This window comes from Hermetia illucens, chromosome 5 (genome assembly GCF_905115235.1).
Source record: "Hermetia illucens chromosome 5, iHerIll2.2.curated.20191125, whole genome shotgun sequence".
NCBI lineage: Eukaryota > Metazoa > Arthropoda > Insecta > Diptera > Stratiomyidae > Hermetia > Hermetia illucens.
The window spans coordinates 31497510-31519525 of NC_051853.1; the positions used below are offsets into that span (position 1 = coordinate 31497510).

Consider the following 22016-nt stretch of genomic DNA (forward strand, 5'->3'; position numbering starts at 1 on the left):
GAAACTCTTGATATATATGTATGTATTGATGTATTGGTTCCGACCGGTTCCATCATTGGATGCCGATAGTATCGTACTATTTCAAATTTGAACTCAACTGAAAGCTACCGGTATAACCAAAAGCTACAAAATGGCTTTTCTGCCCCCACATTTCTCTACTATTTACCGCGTTTTTTTTTTTTAATTTCAAAAAAAAAATCGCTTTCATAATCGCGACCTAAAGATAGGTATAAATACCTATTAAGTATTACTCCGCGGGCCAGTTGGAGTCGGGGTTTTCAATGCTTAACTTTTATTTGTAAAAGTACCGAAATTTGGACGCCCCCGCACATGCACTAAGAGTGCGTGGTCCCCGATATTGCAGTTGCAGTAATTGCCCATAAAGTGGTTACTTGAATATTCAAAGAAATTATCTGTTTTTATCGCTTGTTTGTTCAGTGTAAAAGATACAAAAATATAGATAGTAGTAGTGATCCAGCTGAGTTTCGCCGGGCTATATTACTCGAAAAATGCGGATTTTGTACGTAAACATACTGTGGTTGTTGAGTTCCGGTGTTTTGAGTGATAATCCGGCTCAGAATCAGGACGAGAGATTGGTTTTAAGTTATAATGAAAATTCAAGTGAAAACGGAACGGTGGAAATCGTGGGGATGAAGCGAAACAATTACGATCAGGGGTTGTGCCGGAGTCAGTTCAAAGAGCTTTTCGATAGATTCAATAGTGGAGATACTTGGGCAAGGAAAGGTACATACATATATTGCTTTATCAATGTTATAAGAAATAGGATTAGCTATGCTATTCCTAAATTTTTGCAGATGTTAGGTTTCCATGCCAATTGGGTAGTGATAGTCCAGAGCACCCATTTGGGTCAATATCCATACCTGGTGAATTACCTGAAGTGGATTTACCCGTACTTTGGACATAAGGTCGTTAATCCATAATGGGTGGCTCCAATACGACCCGACCATCGGCTTATCGAGGTTTTAGGCTATCAGAAATGAATCTTCAAACGTATCTTTAGAAGAGCCGAAACCTATAAATTTTTAATGGTCTAAATTGTGTAGATGATTGAGAATCATTACTGATAAGGAGATCAGCCTTAGTAACTCTGTGCGTTACATTTTTTATTGAGGATCTTCTTTATATCTTTCGAGGAGTATGTGTGGAGAATTCTGATCACTTCAATCTTCAACCTGGTACTAAATATTGAATTCGGCTTTGGCTGGCCCTACGTCTTGGTATCCCGAGTCTAGGATTTGCATTTGATCTCTATTCGAGGCTTTTTGGGATAAATTTTTTCTGAGGACAAACTTTCGATCGCTTTAAAAGGGAATATCGGATTCGGTTAACTTCCTTTTCTTCTTTAGCTCTTGTTCCGCTCGGTAGCAAAGTTGGCTTGCCTTAATCGAATTCACTACCTTTCTCGGTCATAGGGTTGCTCCGAGTGGAGTCGAGATGCTCTCAAATCATCATCTAGCGTATTACGCCCCTTGTTTCAGTCGGTTCCCATCGATTTCGATGTTCAGGCCAATCTTAAGTCGATTTAGCGTATCACGCCCCCTGTTTCGTTCGGTTCTTATCGAGTTCGATGTTCAGGTCAATCTTAAGGGGGTCATCACGTGTGAAGGCCGTTTTCCTTGGCTTTTTTTTAGAAATTTGCTGTGCAGAACTGGATGAAGATACAAATACGAATTTTTCACCATAGATTTATTAATATCTTGAAATACAGAGCAATTTATACACCCATCCCAAAAAAGGTGTTTTTCCGTTGCCACGTTAGAGGGCGCTGCGATCACCTTAAGGGGGTCATCCCGTGTGAAGGCCGTTTTTTTTTGCCTTTTTTTGAAAAATTATTTTGGAGGACTGGATAAAGATAGAAACGTGATTTTTTCACCATATGTTTGCTGATATCTCTAATATGTGTGATAGATTTTTCGGCTTGATACCGTAGCTAGTTTTCGGAGTACGTGTCAATTTATGCACCCATCTCCAAAAAAAGGTGTTTTTGTACTGACACGCTGGAGGGCGCTGTGTTCATCTGATGGAAAAAAACTAAACGGCATTTTAATGTGGACAATATTCCACAGTCCGCAAACTAGGATAATTAGAAAATATTAAAAGGTAAATTTTTGGTGGGCTTTTAAATTAATTTTTTGGATTTTGGTGTTTTTTTACGGCTTTTCTTATGAATAAAAAAAACTACCCGTCCGATTGCAATTATCCTAGTTTGCGGACCGTAGAAATATGTATTAAAGAAGTCGTGAAAATTTCAAAGAATTTGGTTGGATAGATTTTGAGCTATGGTGGCAGCCGATTTTCAAGATGCAGTTTCGAGAAAAACGCATTTGAAAATTTAAATGTGATTATCAACAGTAAAATTTTAACTCACTATTAATCTGCTAAACCTGGTCCATAGAGAGCACCCTCCGTTTCTTCAAAAAAGTCTTGTAAGGCCGATTGTTGCTCTCTGGTTTCAATTCTTGCTCTTTTAGCGAGGTCAGTCGATCGCCGTTCGGACCGCCAAATTCGCGCTTCATTGCGGCGGTCGACATTGACCTGACATATGTGACCAACTTGACATCCCATTGTCACTCGGATTTTGAGAATGCCATTGAATCCTTCATTGAAAATAATTACAGCCAGAAAAGTGGCTATTTCTACGACCTTGGCCCCAGAATGAAGGTGTTTAGGAGCGAAAGTCCAGATCAATGCATTTAACGACTCATTGTTATTCTGGGTCTCTGCTCCTAAACATCTGTTCAAGAGATCATCTCGTGACAAATCTTCATAGATTGGTTTGATGACTGTTTGAACTTCTTCAGTCAAAGGTGCCTTCTCGTGGTGGAAACTATCCAGTTCTCCTTTAGCTTACGTTTTGCGCCATTTGCACCAACTGTCCTCACCTGCTGGACAATTTTGATGCTGAGGATTTTCGTCTGTAGAACATTTATGGAAGAAAGTTTCCCAAATTTGTTGCTTCATTCCTTCTATCGAATTTGCGTGTCGACGAATAGCTAGCCCAAAAAATGTAGTGCGGTCGTTAATAATCTTATCAGTAAGTTTTCCAGCCCCTTTTCCACCAATGGCTTTGTGATTCTTCTTTGTATTTCTAAGCCGCGTTCACATTCTTTTCTCGAGATGTCTGCGCATTCCTTTTTTACTACTACGTATATTTTATTATTTGCAGAAATACCGGAGAAAACTCCAGCAAAATCCAATATACAATACAATATACAAAAATTGTCGCAATTGGAACATCCATGTTTATGCTTGCTAAAAGTTTCTTGGCTGATGTTGATGCGAAGTCCTTTTTCTTCTCTGATAAGTATCAATTCCCATGAAATACTCGTATTCTAGTGCGAGCATGACGTTGAACTTTAAAGCGATCTCCCTTCGTAGGATCCATTTAAAAAAATCACTGAACACACAAACAGCACAATACCTACAACAAAATATAACTGAGTATAGCTTGAAAGCCTTTCAGTGCTCACTCTAGACTGGATTATCCTTTTTATTCCAAACAGCAAATAAGTTTAGACAATTGATTGGTTTTCCATCTTTTTATATTTATACTTATGTTCGAATTTATAAGGCTTAGGTAAAAAACTAACAGGGAAAAAAGATTCGATGCTCTTTCTCATCGAGTACTCTAGCCGCAGCTGCAAACTCCTTACCTATTTAACACTGTAATTTCTGAACGACTCGGAATATCGGAAAATTCCTTTGCCCACATATTCTCCACTATATAAAGATACAATTCATGGAAAAAAATCGATTTCTCCAACCCGACACACGGGATGACCCCGTTATAGAAAAAATGTAAATGACATTTTAACGTACAGACTTAACTACTGTCCGCAAACTAGGATTATTAAAAAATATTAAAAGTTAAATTTTTGGTGCCTTGTTAAACTTTTTTTATGAATTTTGGCGTTTTTTCACGGCTTCCTCAATGAATAAAAAAAAACTACTGAATGAATCGCAATTATCCTAGTTTGCGGACCGTAGAAATATGTTCTAAATAAGTCGTGAAAATTTCAAAGAATTTCGTTAGATATATTTTGGGCTATGGTGGCAGCCGATTTTCAACATGCAGTTTCGAGAAAAAACGCATTTAAAAAGTAGAATGCGATTTTTAGCCATAAAACCTTAACTGGCTATTAATCTGCTATACCTAATCCATAAACCTTAGGTTTCGCCAAGAAACACATGTAAATCCTTGGCTTCAATTCTTGTCCATTTAGCGAAGTCATTCCAACGTCATTCGGACCGATAAATACGCGTTTTATTACGGCGATTGACATAAATCTGACATGTGACTTATCGGGTGTTTAACACTATAATTTCGGAATGACTCCGTATATCAAAAAATCACTTTGCCCATATATTCTACACTACATCTAGATACAATTGATGACAAAAAAAAATTTCGATTGCGCGGATCCGACACACGGATGACCCCCTTAAGTTGATCTAGCGTATCACTCCCCCTTTTCAGTCGGTTCTCATCGATTTCGATGTTCAGGTCAATCTTAAGCTGATCCGTTTTCGTCAGCTCGAATTACATAACCACAACAGCGAAGATGACTTGTCACAATTTTCTATGATCCCATATTGATCACGGATGGCCTCGTGTAAAAAGCTATCTGATGATACAAATATATGAGCAATTGTGAGCTGTTCAAAAATGAATGATAAACTGTCTCTTTGAGTATGAATTTGTTTTTTTGAAACCCTTATTATTTAGGAATTTTCTCCGAAAAAGTATAGGACACTTTTATGGTTACTTAACGATGAGGTATCATCCAAGTTTCGTTACCAGTAATTATCCATTTCATGACGGTCGGGACATTATTCGCGTCATAAATCATGTCCTCAACAACCGTCTTTTCGTGTTACTTTTCCATAAAATTTAGGTCTGTTGGATTCATCTCAAACATATAATTTTGACCACTGCTTGTGGAGCCGGGTTCGTCGTTGTGTAATCCGTCCAGTCCGAGGCTCCTGTTGTGGCTTCGTAACATGTTGTTTTCCGTGTAGGGTTGTCGGCCCTACCCAACCTGGAGGATAAGTTGGTACAATTTGTCCCGTTTTTAGGCGTCGGAGACTCGCCTTCATCCTTCCCCGTCTGCAGCTTTTCATTAAGGAAGAGCTCCCAGCGGTCACCACGTGGAGGTGGAGATAGGGTCTGGTATTAGAGCTGCTCGTGTTGGTTCTGCAGGCGTTTCCCAGGTTTTATGCTCCATCGTGGATACCAACCTACGTTTCGCCTTTGGACCACCACCACCATCACCAGGGGACAACGAGGGATATCGAATTGGTGGACCTTATTAAGGCAGGCCTAGACTGGATGTCGGTTGTTGCGCCGTTGATGATAATGATGACTTGTGGAGCGGTTCCATATGCAATGCCAAATTCACTAGCAATTACTCTTACACAGACATGACGATTTTCGAACACTATTTTTTTCATTTGTTTGACGTTTTCGTCAGCGTTTGACATGGATGGGCGCGCGGAGCGAGGCAAATCCTCCACCATTGTACGACCACTATTAAAGTTTTTATACTATTTCTATGCCCGTGTTTTCGACAGAATAGACTCCCCAAAGATTGATTGCAGGACTTTTCGTTCGACAAGGCAGAAAGTTTCATTACCAGCACAAAGTTTAAAACAAACTCTTTGCTGATCAAAAATATCCATATTAAAGTGAGAGAAAAGGTAAAAGGTTGATTGATATAAACAGCCTCCAAGCAGATATTAATGATGTATTGGCGCTCAAATATCAACATGTAGTTAAGGCGGTAACAGCTTAAAAATCCCGAAAATAACCGGATCTGGCATTCGTGGTTGGTTTAAATTTAAAATTTGGTTCGTTTAAAATTTCCAGTATTTTTTACCATAAAGTACGCTGGCTATCGTCAACTGGCAAGTTGGACAGATAGAGTAATGCTTCCTTGGGGGGATACCTCCTTTGATAGAATGGTCGTTGGATGTGCATTTTCGTAACTGGAACGAACGATTTTTGGCATAGGATTTTAAAATATTATACATACTTGCAGGTAGGATTTTTTTTATCTCGTGCACTTACCCTTTATGCCACACTCTGTCGACCGTCTGTGCAATGTTAAAAAGATGTATCGATAGTATGGTTCCCATTTACCCTTTAGTGGGGTATAGCGGGTCACATTTGCGCGTCATCGCTCGCAGTGACATGAAATGCTCTTCAACTTCTCCCACGGATTCACGAGACGCCCGCACGCCTTCTCTTCAGTTTTGCGCCAAGTGCCCTTGGAGCGACCCACTTGTTGGTCATCTTAGGGAGTGGAGTCTACTGCATGGGGTAACCACCAATGCGATTGTCGCCCCTCCTTAATCAAATGCCACTTCCGCCTTCCGTGACTGGCCTGCATTCCGATCAAGTTCTTCGTTTATAATAGTAACAGGCTCGCGAACTCCGAGGATACAACGAAGACAGGTTTGATTGACAGTGGTGGTCAGTATCATATAGCAACATAGAAAGAACACTAGCATGGAGCAATATCAACTCGACCCTGGTGTTGTCTTGCATTTCCAGATTTTAGACAAGCCGGCAAAAGCGGATCTAGAACTGATGTGTCGGACGACATTTAATTCGGTGCCCCCGTCGGCAGAAACCACGCATCCTCTACCTGTTTCTCTTTCCAAATACAGAGCCATTTGGTCAAGGTCGATGACTTGGTCAGATAGTAAGTAGCGTAGTCGAGATGTCATTGTCCATTGAACTCCTCCTCCACGTGCTCCAGACTAGGCAGCACGAGCATCATTATCGATAACAAGAAGGAATAATATCGATGATGATGGCGGATTTCGTTTTGGACTTCACAATCTTCCGAAATTTCACCTCCGTCCAGCGTGTGACATTTTGCGTCATCATACAAGTATGACGCTCTGATAATAGCCATTAGTTTTTCCGGAATGCCCCTCCTGCGTAGACTAAGCCAGATATACTCCAAAATGAGATGATGAACATTATGTAGCATTAAGTTCATCCCTCCCTTATCGCAGGTGGAAAAAAGCCCAAAGGGAGTCTTTCATAGGCAGGCGGCAACAGCGATGGGACCAGTCAGAAAAGAGTCGTTGGACTTACAGGTTGATTCCATCGAGGAATGGCTAGAGAGAAAGCATGGGAGATCAACTATAATCTCACCTAGTTTCTCACCGGCCATGGAGTCGAGTAATTTTAGTGGATTAAAAAGTCTGGCGTAGTATTATTCGTAGTATTCTCAACATTTCCACCTCTTTAAAAAAAACTTCATGATTTTTTTCAGGTTTTTCGGTAGGGTAGTTTCTGAGAATGGGTTCGCTAAAGAAATCATAATTTTCGACCCATCCCACTCTCCGCCTAAACTAAGACCGGCATCGAAAAGTAATAATCAAGGCGTTCCTCATTTGATACTCAACATGACTGTATTCGTAGAGAACTTTTGCAGATGTTTGAGCTTTCACAGTTCCTACCTTCTCACCAAATTTCGTGTCAATCGGTATAGCCATCTTCGAGGAAAGTGCGTGTGACAGACAGACAAACAGACAGATTTGGCCGCGGTGAGTCACCATGCTGTCTAAGATGTAGTAACGTGACTGAGAATACGGAACATGTCATATTTGATTGTCCCAGGTTTACCGCGAATCGGACAAGAATCGAAGCGATCGTAACCAGGCACCGAACACCCGGAAGCATTGTAGAGTTCATGCTGGAGTCAACGAATGTTTGGGATCAGGTTGTAAAGCTATTCCCTTAGGAATAGCCCTTAGGCAGGGCGAACTACGACGAAAATAAGGAAGGAAGAGAACCATAGTGAGCCGTAGTTAAAAGCGGATCCAGTCCCGCGACGCAATACTTTATAGGAGTTATGTGGGTAGAGTGGAATTGTTATTCATCATCGAAGATGAGGAGCGTACTCTTAGGTTACGACCATCTGCAAGTTCCTTCATATTGTTATCGTGTCCGCAGCTTCTGCTCCTCCTCCTCATGTTGCACGTTCCTTGTTTTGCCACTGCAACGGAGTTCCTGTAAATTCTGTTTATTCTGGATTCAAGTTGTCAACAGAACTGGTTATCAACTGACTCCATGTTCCTGTGGTTACCCTGGTGCTGTGATATCCTTTTGGGACATAGCCGATAGCTTCACTCACATTGAAGATAAAAGCACTTACCATCGTGGTTAGTAGTTCAGGAACCACCTGTCCACTTCATCGAAGCTAACAAGAGTTGCTACACGAGCATCCCTTGTTAATGCAGTCTTAGACTTGGGGCTTAGTTGGATCCCAGATATGACAAACAGTGTCAGTTTACAGGGTAGGAAAAAAGAGTGGCTGAGGATCCAAGCGCACCCTGCGTTATTGCTGATGGTGTTTTTGAATTACTAACAAAGCAACAGTGAGTGATGATAGGGACCATTCACAGGATAGAACCTGAATTAATCTTCGAAAAACTAACCATATTTAGAGAGTAGGGGAGGTAAGGAAGGGTAAGTGCCGTTGATAGAGATAGGTAGGTAGAAGGAGATAGAGAGAGACACAAGGAAAATGAGGGTTTGTTTAAAATTATTCAATGAAGAGAAATGTATTATAGGAGGTACGGAATAGGCTATAGCCAATCGACAAACGGAGGGTCTAGTGTATCAAATTCATAATGATTTTAAATAGAAAATATATATTTTATTTCATGCTTTGAGTAACAAACGTGCAATTATTTTTAATGTGACATATTTAGCTTACTAACGCAAAGGATCGTATCTTCCAACTTTTCTTCACCTTGCCTCGCAAAACCGACCCTAATATAGGTTTCGACAAAACTCCAGTCGCTTGGTTCTTCATAATTCTCTTCAATTCGTTCTTGAATCGCTCGAACCTTTCTAGGTCTCCCCTCACTCTATAAAGCTCCTGAGAATCGTGAGTTAACCGTTTTCCTTTCATTACAATGCCACTGTTCGGATGCCACACAAATGCCTTAGTCCTGACAAATTTGGACTGACGAACTGTGTTCGCTGGAGATTGATCAATGTTCGGTTTCTTTCCCAATTCATCAAATTCAGTTTTGAGACGATTTGTTTTTTGTGACACAGCCTCAGAAATCATAACAACCTTCCTTAGGTCCTTTTTCATCATAGGTCTCAGGCTCTTCTGACATATGGCAAAAGATTTTGGCTTCGGCGTATCGTCGTTTATTCCTACTGGTTTGTAGATTTTCATGGTTGTTATTGCGTTCCGAGATTCCAAATTAGCACAAGATCGTTGAAGGAAAGCGAATGATGAGTGTTAGGAGGAAGATCCTTATTTATAGGCTTCTTGGAACAGGGAACATTGGAATCAATTATAGCCTCTTAATTATTCCTTAATTAATTAATTGCCAGTAATTAAGGAACAATTGAATTTATATTTCAGTAATGACATTCTAAGTAAATTTAATTATCCATATCCTCTTTCTAATCCAATCTTTAAGACTTCCAAACACTTCCACTTGAGGACAGAAGGCAAATATTTTATTTTCCTGGGCCGGCTTAATGTTGAACTGTTCATGACATTCGTAGTAGCAGTAGTCTGTGGATATTTTCTAGTGACTTCTATGAAACTTAACGATTTTGGACGTTAGATGTCGAACAGGGGCGTCATCATGATTTTGTTTTTATTTTTCTGGTAGGTATTCTCTGACAATAGCCCCTTAATTTAAGTTAACTATTGTCTTTGCGACGCTTGTCTTACTACCGAACGATAAGATGAACCCGTTCTGTTGCGGTATGCTTTTTTCGGGAGCGAAATTGGTCCTTGGGGATTATATTGCGAATTTTTAGGAGCGACAGGACGTCAGCGGGGTCTTAAGTATTGCCTTTGTTCCTGTTTGAGCTGTATGATATCTTTCGAACTTTTTTCACTTTAGTTGCCTTTTTTCTGATGTGAGTTTTTTATTAAGATAGTCCTAGACCGAATGCGGGTTGTTACAACGTTGATGATGATGAAACTTCTTGAGATTTCTGACTTTAATAAAGCTAACTTCTGGAAAAGGATCTACTTAATGCTACATGCATTTTAGGGTAGATTCAAATTTGGCAAAGATTGAGATTGATTGCAATTTCTGCAGATTGGTTTGAAATGCCTAGAATGTACTTCTTTGTGGATACGTCGAATGAAAAGTAGTCCCTAAAGCTATTGCGGTATCGGCGGGGGTGTTGCTGTTGGACATTCTCCACTTGTGTGGCCTCCGGTTTTCCATAAGTTTGATGAACCCACTTAGACTCTGTCCAATTTTTCATGTGCTGACAAGTTTAGAATATCTGGTGAACTCACTTCCCTCATCTCATTTTAAAGGAGATCTTGTTTTTCAGCCTATGGGCTGTGCAGACGGACCTTTGGTTCAACATGGGAACTCAGGCCTCATATATGGATTACCGATTGATTACCGATGCCATAAGCACCACATCTGGTGCAGCTCTAAATGCATTACTCACTTTGTAGCTTATATTTATTTGAAGGACAGCAATGAAAGCAATTCATAGACTAGTTCTGGCAAGTCTCAGAAGAGTACGTGTCAGAATATACTGACGTCTTCCACACTGATGGCTGAAAAGCAGAACAGGATTTTGAAGCAGGAGTCTACCTCTCGAATAAAAACGCGAAGTGGCCTTTTTCTTTGGGACAATATACAACGGCTTTTCACGCTGAAATATATGCGATCCTAGGGGCGGCAAGGAAGCATTTGAAGGGCAGGTGCATCGCAATCTACAGGTATAGCCAGGCTGTATTGAGGACGTTCAGTAGTCGTTTGATCATCTCGAAACTAGGAACGCAGAAACAGTTTGAACTTCATTTTTAGATTCAACGGTCACTGGTCACTGCGGTGCAGAGGGAAATAAAATCTCGGATGGCTTAACAAAAGAGGGTTCAATCTTTTCAAGGTTTTATGTAAAACAAAATCTTATTAGAATCGATTCGATATCTGTCTGTCTGTCACACCCGATTTACTCGGAAACGGCTAAACCAAATGTTGCGAAATTTAGTGAGAACGTGCGTTAATCACTTTACATACAACGGGTGGCATCATGCTGCTTAACTTTAGGTGGGGGGCCTTACATGTGTAAGGGGGTATGCATTGTTTTTCACAGAATATGATGTGTGGGGTATTAGATGAAAGGGTTCAATTAGTACTTTTCGAAACTATTATGATATTTTTGATACCGGGTGTGTAAAGTGTAACTGGTCTCGTTCTCCGAACTTATCCAACGGAAAAATTTGAAAAAAATGACAATGGTGCATTCATACGAAGTGTATATTACCATATTTTAGAAATTTACCCGAAAACCCCCTTTAGTTCATCCTAGAAGTACAAAAACTCGGATCACTATCTCGTTGGCATCGTGCTCCGAGCTCGAATAACAACATCACCCAGAATCCCCTCTGACAATCAGGTGAGAGTTAACACTAAAGCCATCCTCAATACAGCCCTCCGCAACACCGATAAGAGAGAAATGGATGCTGCAATAACCGCAGTCAACAGAGGTCCTGGAGATGAAGCATCAACAAATGATCTTCACAATCACCTGAAGAACGTTATCATAAATACAGCCACAAACATACTTGGCCCCAGCCGCAAAAAGAGTCGGAACGGCTGGTTTGACGTAGAATGTAAGTTAGTAACGAGACGAAAGACTGCTGCATACTGAGTAATGCTGCATTCTTAAAGGACGCGGGCACGCGCAGATACTTATCACGAACTCCGGCAAGCGGAGAAGCGACTTTACAGACGAAAAAAGGAAGCTTGTCTGTGAACTCGAAAAGTGCGGGGAGCAACCGCACCAGGCGCGGAAGTTTTACCAACAACTCAGCAGGATGAAGCCTTACACACCTCGATGCTCATCCTGCCGGAACAAAGAAGGAAATTTGATTTCCGACAGAATCTGCATATTGGAGCGATGGGTTGTGTACTTTGATGAACTACGTCAACTGAAGGGAATGGACAAATACTGCCACCACCAAGTATAGAAGAAACAGTCCGTGCAATTCATCGGCTTAAAATTCATAAGTCGCCAGGAGCTGATGGAATCACATCCGAATTGGTTAAATATGGAGGCGAGCAATTACACCAAGTGGTTCATCAACTTGTGCTCAAGGTGTGGGACAGCGAATCAATGCCTGACGACTGACAAAGAGGCATTATTTGTCTCATACATAAAAAGGGAGATATCACACAGTGCAGCAATTATAGAGGTATCACGTTGTTGAGTACCATTTATAAGATATTCTTCGGTAGCTTGCCAGACGGGATAGCCCCATATGCCCTGAACATCATTGATCTATAGCAAAGAGGCTTCACTCCAGGCAAATCAGCAACAGATCAGATTTTCTCTCTGTGGCAAGCGATGAAAAAACTGTTGATATGGACATCAGTTGCACCATCTCTTCATCGACTTTAAAGCCGCCTATGATAGCATAGCCAGGCTAAAACTGTACACAACCATGACAAAATTCGGTATTCCGACGAAATTGATAAGATTGACTAGGCTGACCCTGACCAATGTGCGAGGCCAGATAAAAGCAGCAGGATCACTCTGAAGACCATTCGACATCAACAACGGTCTACGACAAGGGGATGCCCTATCATGCGTCCTCATTAACCTGGTCCTCGAGAAAGTGATCCGTGATGCTGAGGTAAATGCAAGAGGTACGATCCTCTTTAAGTCCACCCAACTACTGGCCTATGCTGACGATATCGACATCATGGGAAAAAGGACCCGAGACTTACAAACTGCCTTCATGCAGTTCGAGCAGGCGGCATGAGATCTTGGGCTACACATCAATGAAGGCAAGACAAAGTATATGGTGGCAACGTCTGCACCAAAAAACAACCAACCAACAACATCAAATCGCACTGGTCAAACGGGAAGAATAAAGATAGGAGAATACAACTTTGAGACCGTTGAAAATTTGTCTTATCTAGGGTCGAAAATCACAACCGATAAGAGCTACGATGATGGAATCCGCGCACTGTTGTTGTCAGCCAACAGAGCCTATTTCAGCTTACAAAAACTGTTCCGCTCGAAATCTGTCATCATAGGGTCAAAGCTCTTACTGTGCATGACAATGAAGAATTCTTGGACTCCCACATGAGGATGGACGATCCCATAGCCTAGATAATGACGAAATCTATGAGCGCTACTATAATCGTCAAGTTGTGGATAAAATCGGGCTCAATAGGTTACGGTGGGCGGGTCACTTAATCGGTATGGATGAACAAGGTCCAGCCCGGAAAGTCTATAAGGGTAATATCTATGGTAGAAAAGAAGACGAGGCAGACCCTGCCTGAGATGAGTGATGGCGTAGGTCAAAACGCCAGACAGTCTTTAGGGGTATCGAATTGGTGGACCTCGGTGCAAAACCGGGATGTATGGAGTTCCTTATTAAGGCAGATCTAGACCGAATAGAGATTGTTGCGCCGTTGATGATGATGATATTTTTTCACGGAGACTTCAAAACTATTATTTCACATGACTTATTCAATTTTCTGTGTATATTTTCAGTCCTAGATTCATGGGGAAACTTACCACCTGGCGGGCACTTAGCAGGACGCTTTGTGGACCTTGGAAACTTTGACGAATGCATGAGTCAAACCTATGATTTGGGGGGTGTGGACAACACATTTATCCCGCAATACTGTCTAGCGTCTTACCCACTGGATGATATATATCGAACTACCAACGAAGGTGGAATCCGGATGGAAAGGTTATTTGTGGAAACCAAGGATCCTACTGACTTTCTTGTTGGCGTGTGCGTACCAGATACATGTGATATGGATGCGTTAAATGATTTCTTCAAGGAACTGTTTTATAATAAGACGAATAATACCTTATCCAATAACATATTCAGTGAAGCGCTCTGTACCCCACTCAGGGAACGACATTTTGATGGGGTGGATATATTTGCTATGTGAGTTTGTTAGCGCAACTGGGAGGAAATTGAAATTTATCTTTTCTTATCTTTTAGAACTATTTTCGGTTTAATTGGACTTCTTATGCTTCTGAGTTCGATTTACGATTTTTATACTTCAAAATATAATAGTAAGTACCTGAATGAAATCTACTTTACGACATTTTCAGAGCAAGGTTAACTTATAATTCCTGTTTGTACCTAGAGCAAAAGAACGCGTTGCTGCTATCTTTTTCAGTCATCACTAACGCTAGGAAATTGTTTCATGTGGAAAATAAACCTTCTGCGAACACCATAGAATGCCTTAATGGGATCAGAAGTCTTTCAATTATGTGGATTATTTACGGTCATACTTTGCTAGTTATGGCCTTTATGCCGCTCTTGAATTACAATTATTATTGGGAGGTATTTATTATGTTTTGCATTATTCATTCAGTTACATACCATATGCTTCAAAACTACGTAATTTTAAGGAGTAAAAATAAGCCAGGGTCGGTTTTGGGGAGTAGATAAACCCTTGGAACCGCTTCCGGCCACGCTGCTTCCAGCGTCTGATGAGTTGTTTCTGCTCTGGACGACACCATCAGTCGTTCTTTTTTAGTAAAATTTGGTAGCTTTTGATCGACCTTAGCCGACCATTATATTAAGTTGTGAACTGTCAACAGTATTTATCTGAATTTTATATTTAACATTCCAGTGGGTCTCCGAGTATTACTCGATGTTGGTGATAAGCGGGCCAGTTGCAGTTGATTCGTTTTTCTTGCTAAGTGGAATCCTTGTAACGTTTCACCTATACAAAGAAATTGATACCAGGTTAGAAAATTTCATTTTGTCGATCAAGGGTTTCATGAGAAGTTAACTTATTTTTTCTTCTAGGGGTCGTTTGACCATCGGGAATATTCTCAACATGTATTTTCATCGATATCTGCGCCTTTTCCCTCTTTTAGCTGCTACGATTTTGTTTGCGGCTACTTTGTACAAGTACGTTGGAGATGGTCCTTATTGGAATTCGATCAATTCATCTATAGAAGCACCTTGCCGAGTTTTTTGGTGGTCAGCTCTATTGCATCTTCAGAACTACGTGAATTCATCGGCTATGGTAAGAAATTATTCAAAAAATGATGTTACAGATTGCGTGTGTGTGGTGGGGAAGAAGCTATAGCTTCAGAGCACTCAGGTCGTTAATGTATTGCAGGATTTCCGTTAGTGGATGTGATGCTATCGGTAGCAACTGAAAAACATTGGCCCCAAAGATCGGATGCCTGATCCGTCCATAGGCAGGGCATTCACATAGGAAATGATCCGGTTCCTCGGTATAGGAGGGATACTTATCATCTTGAATAATTCCTATTTTGAACGTATGCCCAGCTAATGAATTATGCCCTGGTAGTCAAAATGCCCACAATAATCCTCTGCAAGGCCTCCTGCTTTTCGACGAGATAAACTTTGCGGTACGGTTCTGGCAGGAAAAGTTTGGTCTGTTTAGCAGCATTTAGGCTCTACCACCTGCCATTGTGGGAAACTTCTCCCAGTTTTTGAAGACAGTCTTAGCCAATGTTACTGATATTCAAATTGCTGGTTCCGGCCCCGGTATGGGGGAGTTTGACCCTTTTTTTGCTAAGGCATCCGAGATTTCATTTCTCTCTACGCCACAGTGACCAGATACCCAGAGTAGTTCCACCGTATTGAATCTAGACATAGAGTTCAAATGGTACCTGCATTCCTGAATGATTTTCGAGGTGATCAAAGGACTACCCAACGTCCTCAATGCAGCTTGGCTGTCACTGCAGATTGCGATGCACCTGCCTTTCAACCGCGCGTCAATCACCCAGTTTGCCCTTAGTATCGCATAAACTTCGGCTTCAAAAACTGTTACATATTGCCCCAAAGGAAAAGCCCACTTCTCGTTTTTATTCGAGAGGTAGACTCCGGCTCCAGAACTCTCTTCTGTTTTTGAGCCATCGGTGTAGAAGACCTCCGTATATCCCACCACGCATTCCTGTGCCCACCGTTCCAAGATCCTGATTAACAGCCAGCACAGCCACGTCATCAGCATAAGCTTGAGCGTGTATTGAGTCGATCAGCATACTTCACAGAAGTGCACACAGCAACATACCTCCTTGGGGCAGCCTTTTGTTGCTTCTGCTGTTGGATAGCGATCGACACCCACCTCAGCGAACAGCAATCTCTTCGTTAGAATAGCATGAATCCACTTAATTAAAGCATCATCAACACCATGGGCTCTGGCGGCATCATAAAGTTTTTGAAAAGGCACATAGTCAAACGCCCCCTCAATGTCCACGAATACCCCCATCGCGTATTCACCATACAGAGTTGCATCCTCTATCTTTTTAACCAAAGAATTTCCACGTTGGTAAGCATGTTGGTTTTTATTAATGTGACGCTCCACCAGTCTCTCCAAACCTTTCAGCAAGAATGAAATCAAGCTGATCTGTCTGAAGTTCTTTGGATTAGAATAGTAATCTTTCCCTGGTTTCGGTGTGAAGACTACCTTAACCTTTTGTCAAGAGGAAGCTATGTAGCCCAGAGCAAGACATCTTCGAAAAATAGGAGGGTAAGGAGCTCTAAGTGCTCCATACCCTTCTTTAGCATTGCGGGATAAATGCCATTCATGGCAGGTGCTTTGAAATGTTCAAAGGACAGTATGGTAGCTTCTTAGTCGCCTCTTGGATTACATTTACTACTACTCCAACAAATATGTTGAGCATTCGCATCGCAACCTATTAAGAGTTCGAGACCACTTGATTCAGCATACGCTACCAGATCCTTCTTGCGTCTGTGAAGGATACAAAGAATCATAAGGTAAATCTCGCCATTTATCTGATATTGCATGATGACCGTAACTAAGTCCTGGAAACTGAACTGTCTCAGTATAATTGCCTCTGACCGCGTTGACATCATGACGCAAGCTCTCGGTCTTATGGATCTTTCATCGCAGAAGATCCTAGTCATCTTTACTGATCCAATACCACAGATTCTGTTAAGTCGAATCCATGGCTCTTGCACTAGAAAAATGTTGGGGCTGTCCAGCAGCTTTGGCAGTCTCGTTGCCAACAGATAGCAGGAGGTTTTGGCATGCTGCAGGTTGATTTGACCAATCTTTATGTTTTTCGACATAAACTTGGTCTAATGTGTTATGGAAAACAGTTTGAAGCGTATGTCGCGGTCCTCGTGTGATAGGGTTTCTCCCACACCATACCGCCAGAGACTCGATCCCCCCCTGTTTAATTTTTCTGAGAAAAGCCGCACTTGGAGGTACCGTAGTTCGCATGTCCTCACCATGAAAAATCTCATCTCATCCCGCAGAGCATTTGTCTGTTTTCCACTTAGTACCTTGACTGGTTTGCGGTGTCCGGTTTGCATAGATTCGATCACTGGAAATGGCATCAAGTCAGTTCCGTTCACGTCTCTGGGTTCCCTTTCTTCCGCCTGTTCCTTGGAAGGTGTAAGAGAAATTACTAGCAGGTAGGGTATACTCTGTAGTCCCTTTACCAGTGCAAACCGTTATACGGGGATTCCACCACTGTATACACTATTATCCGCGCGCAGCTCCATTCTGGGAGAGCGCACTGCAGATGTTGCAATAGTGTGAGTCGAAGACCATCATTGTTCTTCGCTCTCAAAATGGAGATGATACTCTACAGTTTCCTGATATGACTGAATTTCTATCTATCTAGGAAAATGTGGATCACCATATGGTGATTTCCCTTCACACACCTTCAGACTCTTTCGGTCCAGGTCAAATACCAAGTTGAAACCCTCCACGTTTGTAGATTTGTCTTTCCTGGCCTTTATGAACTTTACCCTCCAGTGTCCATGCCCGGGTTTTGTTCACCCAGCATGCGGATGTTGTCCTCTGCCTTCCTTCGAGGGCCCGAAAACCAACATCTGACATGTTCTATCCTGCGTAGCTCAGTGTTCACAATAGTCAGCTTGGGCCGACCACTAGAACTCAGAGCCGAGATTACTTGCTGGAGCCATTTTAAGGCAGCTTAGTCAGTGCACCCCAAATGGAGAAGCCCATTGCGAAAACCTTGGTTTTTGAATCGTGCCTTCGTTCCCGGCTCCAGCATTTTTTTCCACAGGCATTCCCGGAGAATGGTAAATTGTCCCTCTGACATTTTGCCATCCTTGGAGGAAACTCCCACGGCAGCAGTCAGAACAGAGGCTGCAGCTTGCGCATACGTCCGCTTTCTTTCCGCCTTCGTGTCCGCATTCCTATGGGAGGGACCAGCTTCATTGAGATCTTTCTCGCGGATTTGATCACCTCCCGGCACACCGGTCCTAATCCACGCGGGATGCGTGTATGTAAGCTCTGGTGCGGAGCACAGTAAAGCGTTGATCCCAACAGATCTCCCGCTTCTTGCGCACATTGTCGCTAATAGAAGAGTCTGGTGCGTCCAGTGTGGATCTCACCGGGGTTACCAGTTTATTCTCACCTACCGCCTGAGATTCCGCTTCCTTGCGTCCGATTCCTCTAGACGTTACCGCACCTAGTGGTACAGCCACGTCTATGTCCTCATTCCCAAGTTTGGCGAATCATCTAGGGGATTTTCCTCTTTATTTGGCTCTGCGCATCCCGGTGTCCCAGCGACAATTTCGGTGCTTGCTACCTTTTTCGCTGAGTGACGCAACCATTTCTTCCTTCGCACCAACTAATTCCTCAGTTTTCTATTGTTTTGCTCTACTGAAATTGTACCAGCGCATCGTGTACAAGGGAGCGGGTCGTAATAGTCAGGAATGATTGTACCTTCGGGGGAAAAAACCCTACCCCAGTTTTCGGAGACCTGACCTACGCTTAGTTTATCCCGAAACTCACGGACAGACCAGGATTTGCCCACGACGACGCGGTATATTAATACCAGTTCAACGCACACTACTCGACCAGGATCGGCTGGCTGCTGAAATACTTTCGTCATATGTCTGAGGGAATGGAGTTCGGCATCTTCCTGTTTCGTCTTGAAGCAAACTTGAGGTAATTTCGAGAATCCTGCACACATGACATTAAAATTACAACGTACTATGGGAACGCTATCTCGGACCGTGCAAGAGATACCTCAAAAGTCAGTCAATCTTCTGTTTAACAACCTGCAAACTGTTGGTGCAGCCAACGAAGCCCGGTTGACGGGTTAGATTTCCCGGCCGTAACTAAGCTGGACTTCAGCAATTTGGCAATGTATCAAGTAGGTCCATGCGCCAGATTCTACCAAGGGGCGGGGTTTAAACTTATTTTTTTTTACCTCAGGAAAATTTCGTACATTGAGTTTATTATTCGTTGTCTTATCGGAATCGAAATCGAAAGGAATTTCAACAGGGGCAGAGTTTGAATGCAAACCCTTACTTCCTTATGGCACGGGCCTATTATTATGGTAGCAGTTCACCAATAAAAACCATCCTAAATGTTAGATGGTATCACTCGATCTTATCTCTCTGGTCATCGCCTTGAACACTCTGAGTAATGCAGTGATTGGCAATATGAGACCACAAATAGGCCTCAGAAGGTAATTCGGCCGTCAGTCAAATTGGTGGTGAAAACGTAATGATTGATGGGAGGAGTTTGGCCAAATCGATCTAAATTTTCAGATAAAATTTGTCAGTCTGGTGTTGTGGGGTTGACTGTTCGTGGATTGAGATGGCTGAGAAATTGACTGTGTAAGGTCGCTCATTTACCAAAACTGATATTATATTGCTTGATTTATCATATGTTCATTCATACGATGATAATTATGAATATCTATATTTTTTTTCAGTGCTTGGGACATACTTGGTACTTGTCAGCCGACACTCAACTGTACATTCTGTCACCTTTAATCCTGATCCCATTAAAGAAATGGGGGAAAAGGTTCCTTCCTGTGATTGGACTCCTTACGTTCGCATCCTGCCTTTATATTTTTGTTATTATGATAACGTATAATTTCAGCATGAAAATAATAGATGGCAGGTATGTTATTTGTTGATTCCTTAAGTTCCCTAACTTATAAATGGCTCCAGTGTAACAGGAGACAATGATAAGAAAGTGATGTTGTACTACGGTTTCCATACGAGAGCCCCATCTTGGTTAGCTGGAGTTGTACTTGGTCACATCCTCTATTCCGTTAAGGGGAAGAAACTCCAAATCAACAAGGTATTTTATAGGAGTTTGATATACCATTTTCGGCTCAAAAATATTAAATATTTATGTTTTAGTTCCTTATTTTAGGTGGATGGGTTTCTAGCTTTGTGGTATTTGCGGCCATAATCTGGGGTCCGTATGAAGGCCAGCAACGCTTTGCTGAGCCATCAAAAGTTGAGAGCGCTTTCTTCGAAGCTCTCAGTCGATTATCCTGGGCGGTGGCTCTAGCGTGGATTGTATTTATCTGTTGTCAAGGACGTGGTGGCATTATCAATTCTTTCTTGTCATGCCCATTATGGCAGCCATTGAGCCGACTATCCTACGCCATTTATATCATACATCTTGTGGTTCAGATAACTGTCGTTGGACTAGTTCGCACGGATGTCTATTTATCGAACTATAGTGCGGTAAGTCCTGAATGGTTTTATGCTGCGAATAAGGAATTGGTAATGTTACCGATAAAATCAAGGTTTAATTTTCCAAAACAAAAGAATGACCCATCTTTGTTTCGTTTGGTATTGTACAATTTGGGCTGACAGATTTTTATTATATTTTGCAGATACGTACATTCTGGGGTGATTTTGGAATAATGTTGGGCATTGCAACCGTAATGGTGTTAGCTTTCGAGGCTCCCACTGCCGCATTAGAAAAATATTTCCTTGGAGGAAAAGTGAGACCTGTTACAACGGAAAATCCGCAAAATACTGTAGCGGGATCGGTGGAAACCTTAGAAAGTGGCATAACTGAGTCTGTCAAAAGTTAAAATTTTTTATGAAGTCTTCCCGTCTAAAATAGTGTAATTTTTATTAAGACTGAGCAGTTTTGCTACATTACCAATTGTTGATCCCACGTTGGACGTAAAGTCCTGTATTAGCTTTTTTTTTAATTTTCAAATGATTGTAAATAAAAACAAACAGATTATTATGCTTGAAGGAAATGAAATTCTTTGAAAGTAAAATAGATTAATCCTAGTAAGTATATTTGCTTCTATTTGGAAACTGCGAAACTTTGGGTCCACTATTCAAATGAGATGAAAAGTAGCGATTATGCGGCATGTTATCGTCAAGAACTATAGTTCATTTTTAATTCATGCAAGTCATAAACCTCTATTAGAAGTGCAAACACAAAGAAAACTGAATCCTTATATACATATAGTAGTTTAAAGCGATAGAGACCGAAACGGGATGGATATCTTCAATGAATGAACACTACTACAACATCGAACCTCAGGCAGTGAAATTATAAGATTTTCCAGGGAATTGGGTATGAGACGCACCACCATCAAACTGGTGGAAGAAGCAATCCTAGACGGAAAACTGACTTACTAATAGTCAAATTCTCTTAAAAGATCTTCGACTTTTACGACCACGATGATAATCAGTAGTGCTAAAATGTCAGATATAACTTCTATCAAAGTGGTTACGTCCTGATGCCTTAGAGCCAACCGTAGTGTAGGCTCAACATTTCACTGTTAAATGAAAAACTTACCTTAAGCCTCTACCAAACTAAGGAGTAAGGCACTTGAATTGTTCAGCGCAATTCCACGCTTGAGCCACGAAGGACTCTGTCCGCTATCTACACATAATCGCAGCCATGAAATTCTCACTAGGAAACCAGCTGCAAGTAACCGGGCCGAGATCACTTTTCCCTCCTGAAACATATGAACTTGGAAGGCTATCGCCGTTCCCATCGTACTAGATAAACTCTGGCGAGGTTTCGTGATGGAAGCTACTTCAAATGAGTGGTTTGTAGCGTTGACTTTTTGGTTGTCCTCAATGTTTCAATGAAACAAAAATATGTTTTTTTGATTGGAGACAGCCCTATTGTATTTATCTGGAGATATCGATATTTTGGGAGTCAGTTGCTCCCCTTCCTCAGTGCTTCCAATCTAAATAAAAAAAGTTCTGGTCACCATTTTGATTTTATAA

The 22016-nt window shown here is 41.6% G+C and overlaps 1 protein-coding gene across 1 annotated transcript; it reads left to right on the top strand.

Moving 5' to 3' along the window:
- The first annotated feature begins 245 nt into the window (after window positions 1–245).
- On the top strand, window positions 246–21023 carry LOC119657920 (nose resistant to fluoxetine protein 6-like). Its single transcript, XM_038065107.1, has 10 exons — window positions 246–744; window positions 13550–13955; window positions 14013–14086; window positions 14161–14360; window positions 14653–14768; window positions 14832–15054; window positions 19727–19917; window positions 19968–20100; window positions 20163–20495; window positions 20648–21023. Exons 1-10 carry the CDS (start codon window positions 510–512, stop codon window positions 20849–20851), a joined length of 2115 nt encoding a protein of 704 aa, XP_037921035.1. The 5' UTR covers window positions 246–509; the 3' UTR covers window positions 20852–21023.
- The last annotated feature ends 993 nt before the right edge of the window (window positions 21024–22016 follow it).

Excerpts from the sequence above, each read along its gene's own strand:
- LOC119657920 (XM_038065107.1), top strand. The coding sequence starts at position 510 with ATGCGGATTTTGTACGTAAACATACTGTGGTTGTTGAGTTCCGGTGTT. Across the intron at positions 14,087-14,160 it reads TTATACTTCAAAATATAATA|AGCAAAAGAACGCGTTGCTG; the intron begins GTAAGTACCTGA and ends GTTTGTACCTAG. Across the intron at positions 20,496-20,647 it reads ATTTATCGAACTATAGTGCG|ATACGTACATTCTGGGGTGA; the intron begins GTAAGTCCTGAA and ends TATATTTTGCAG.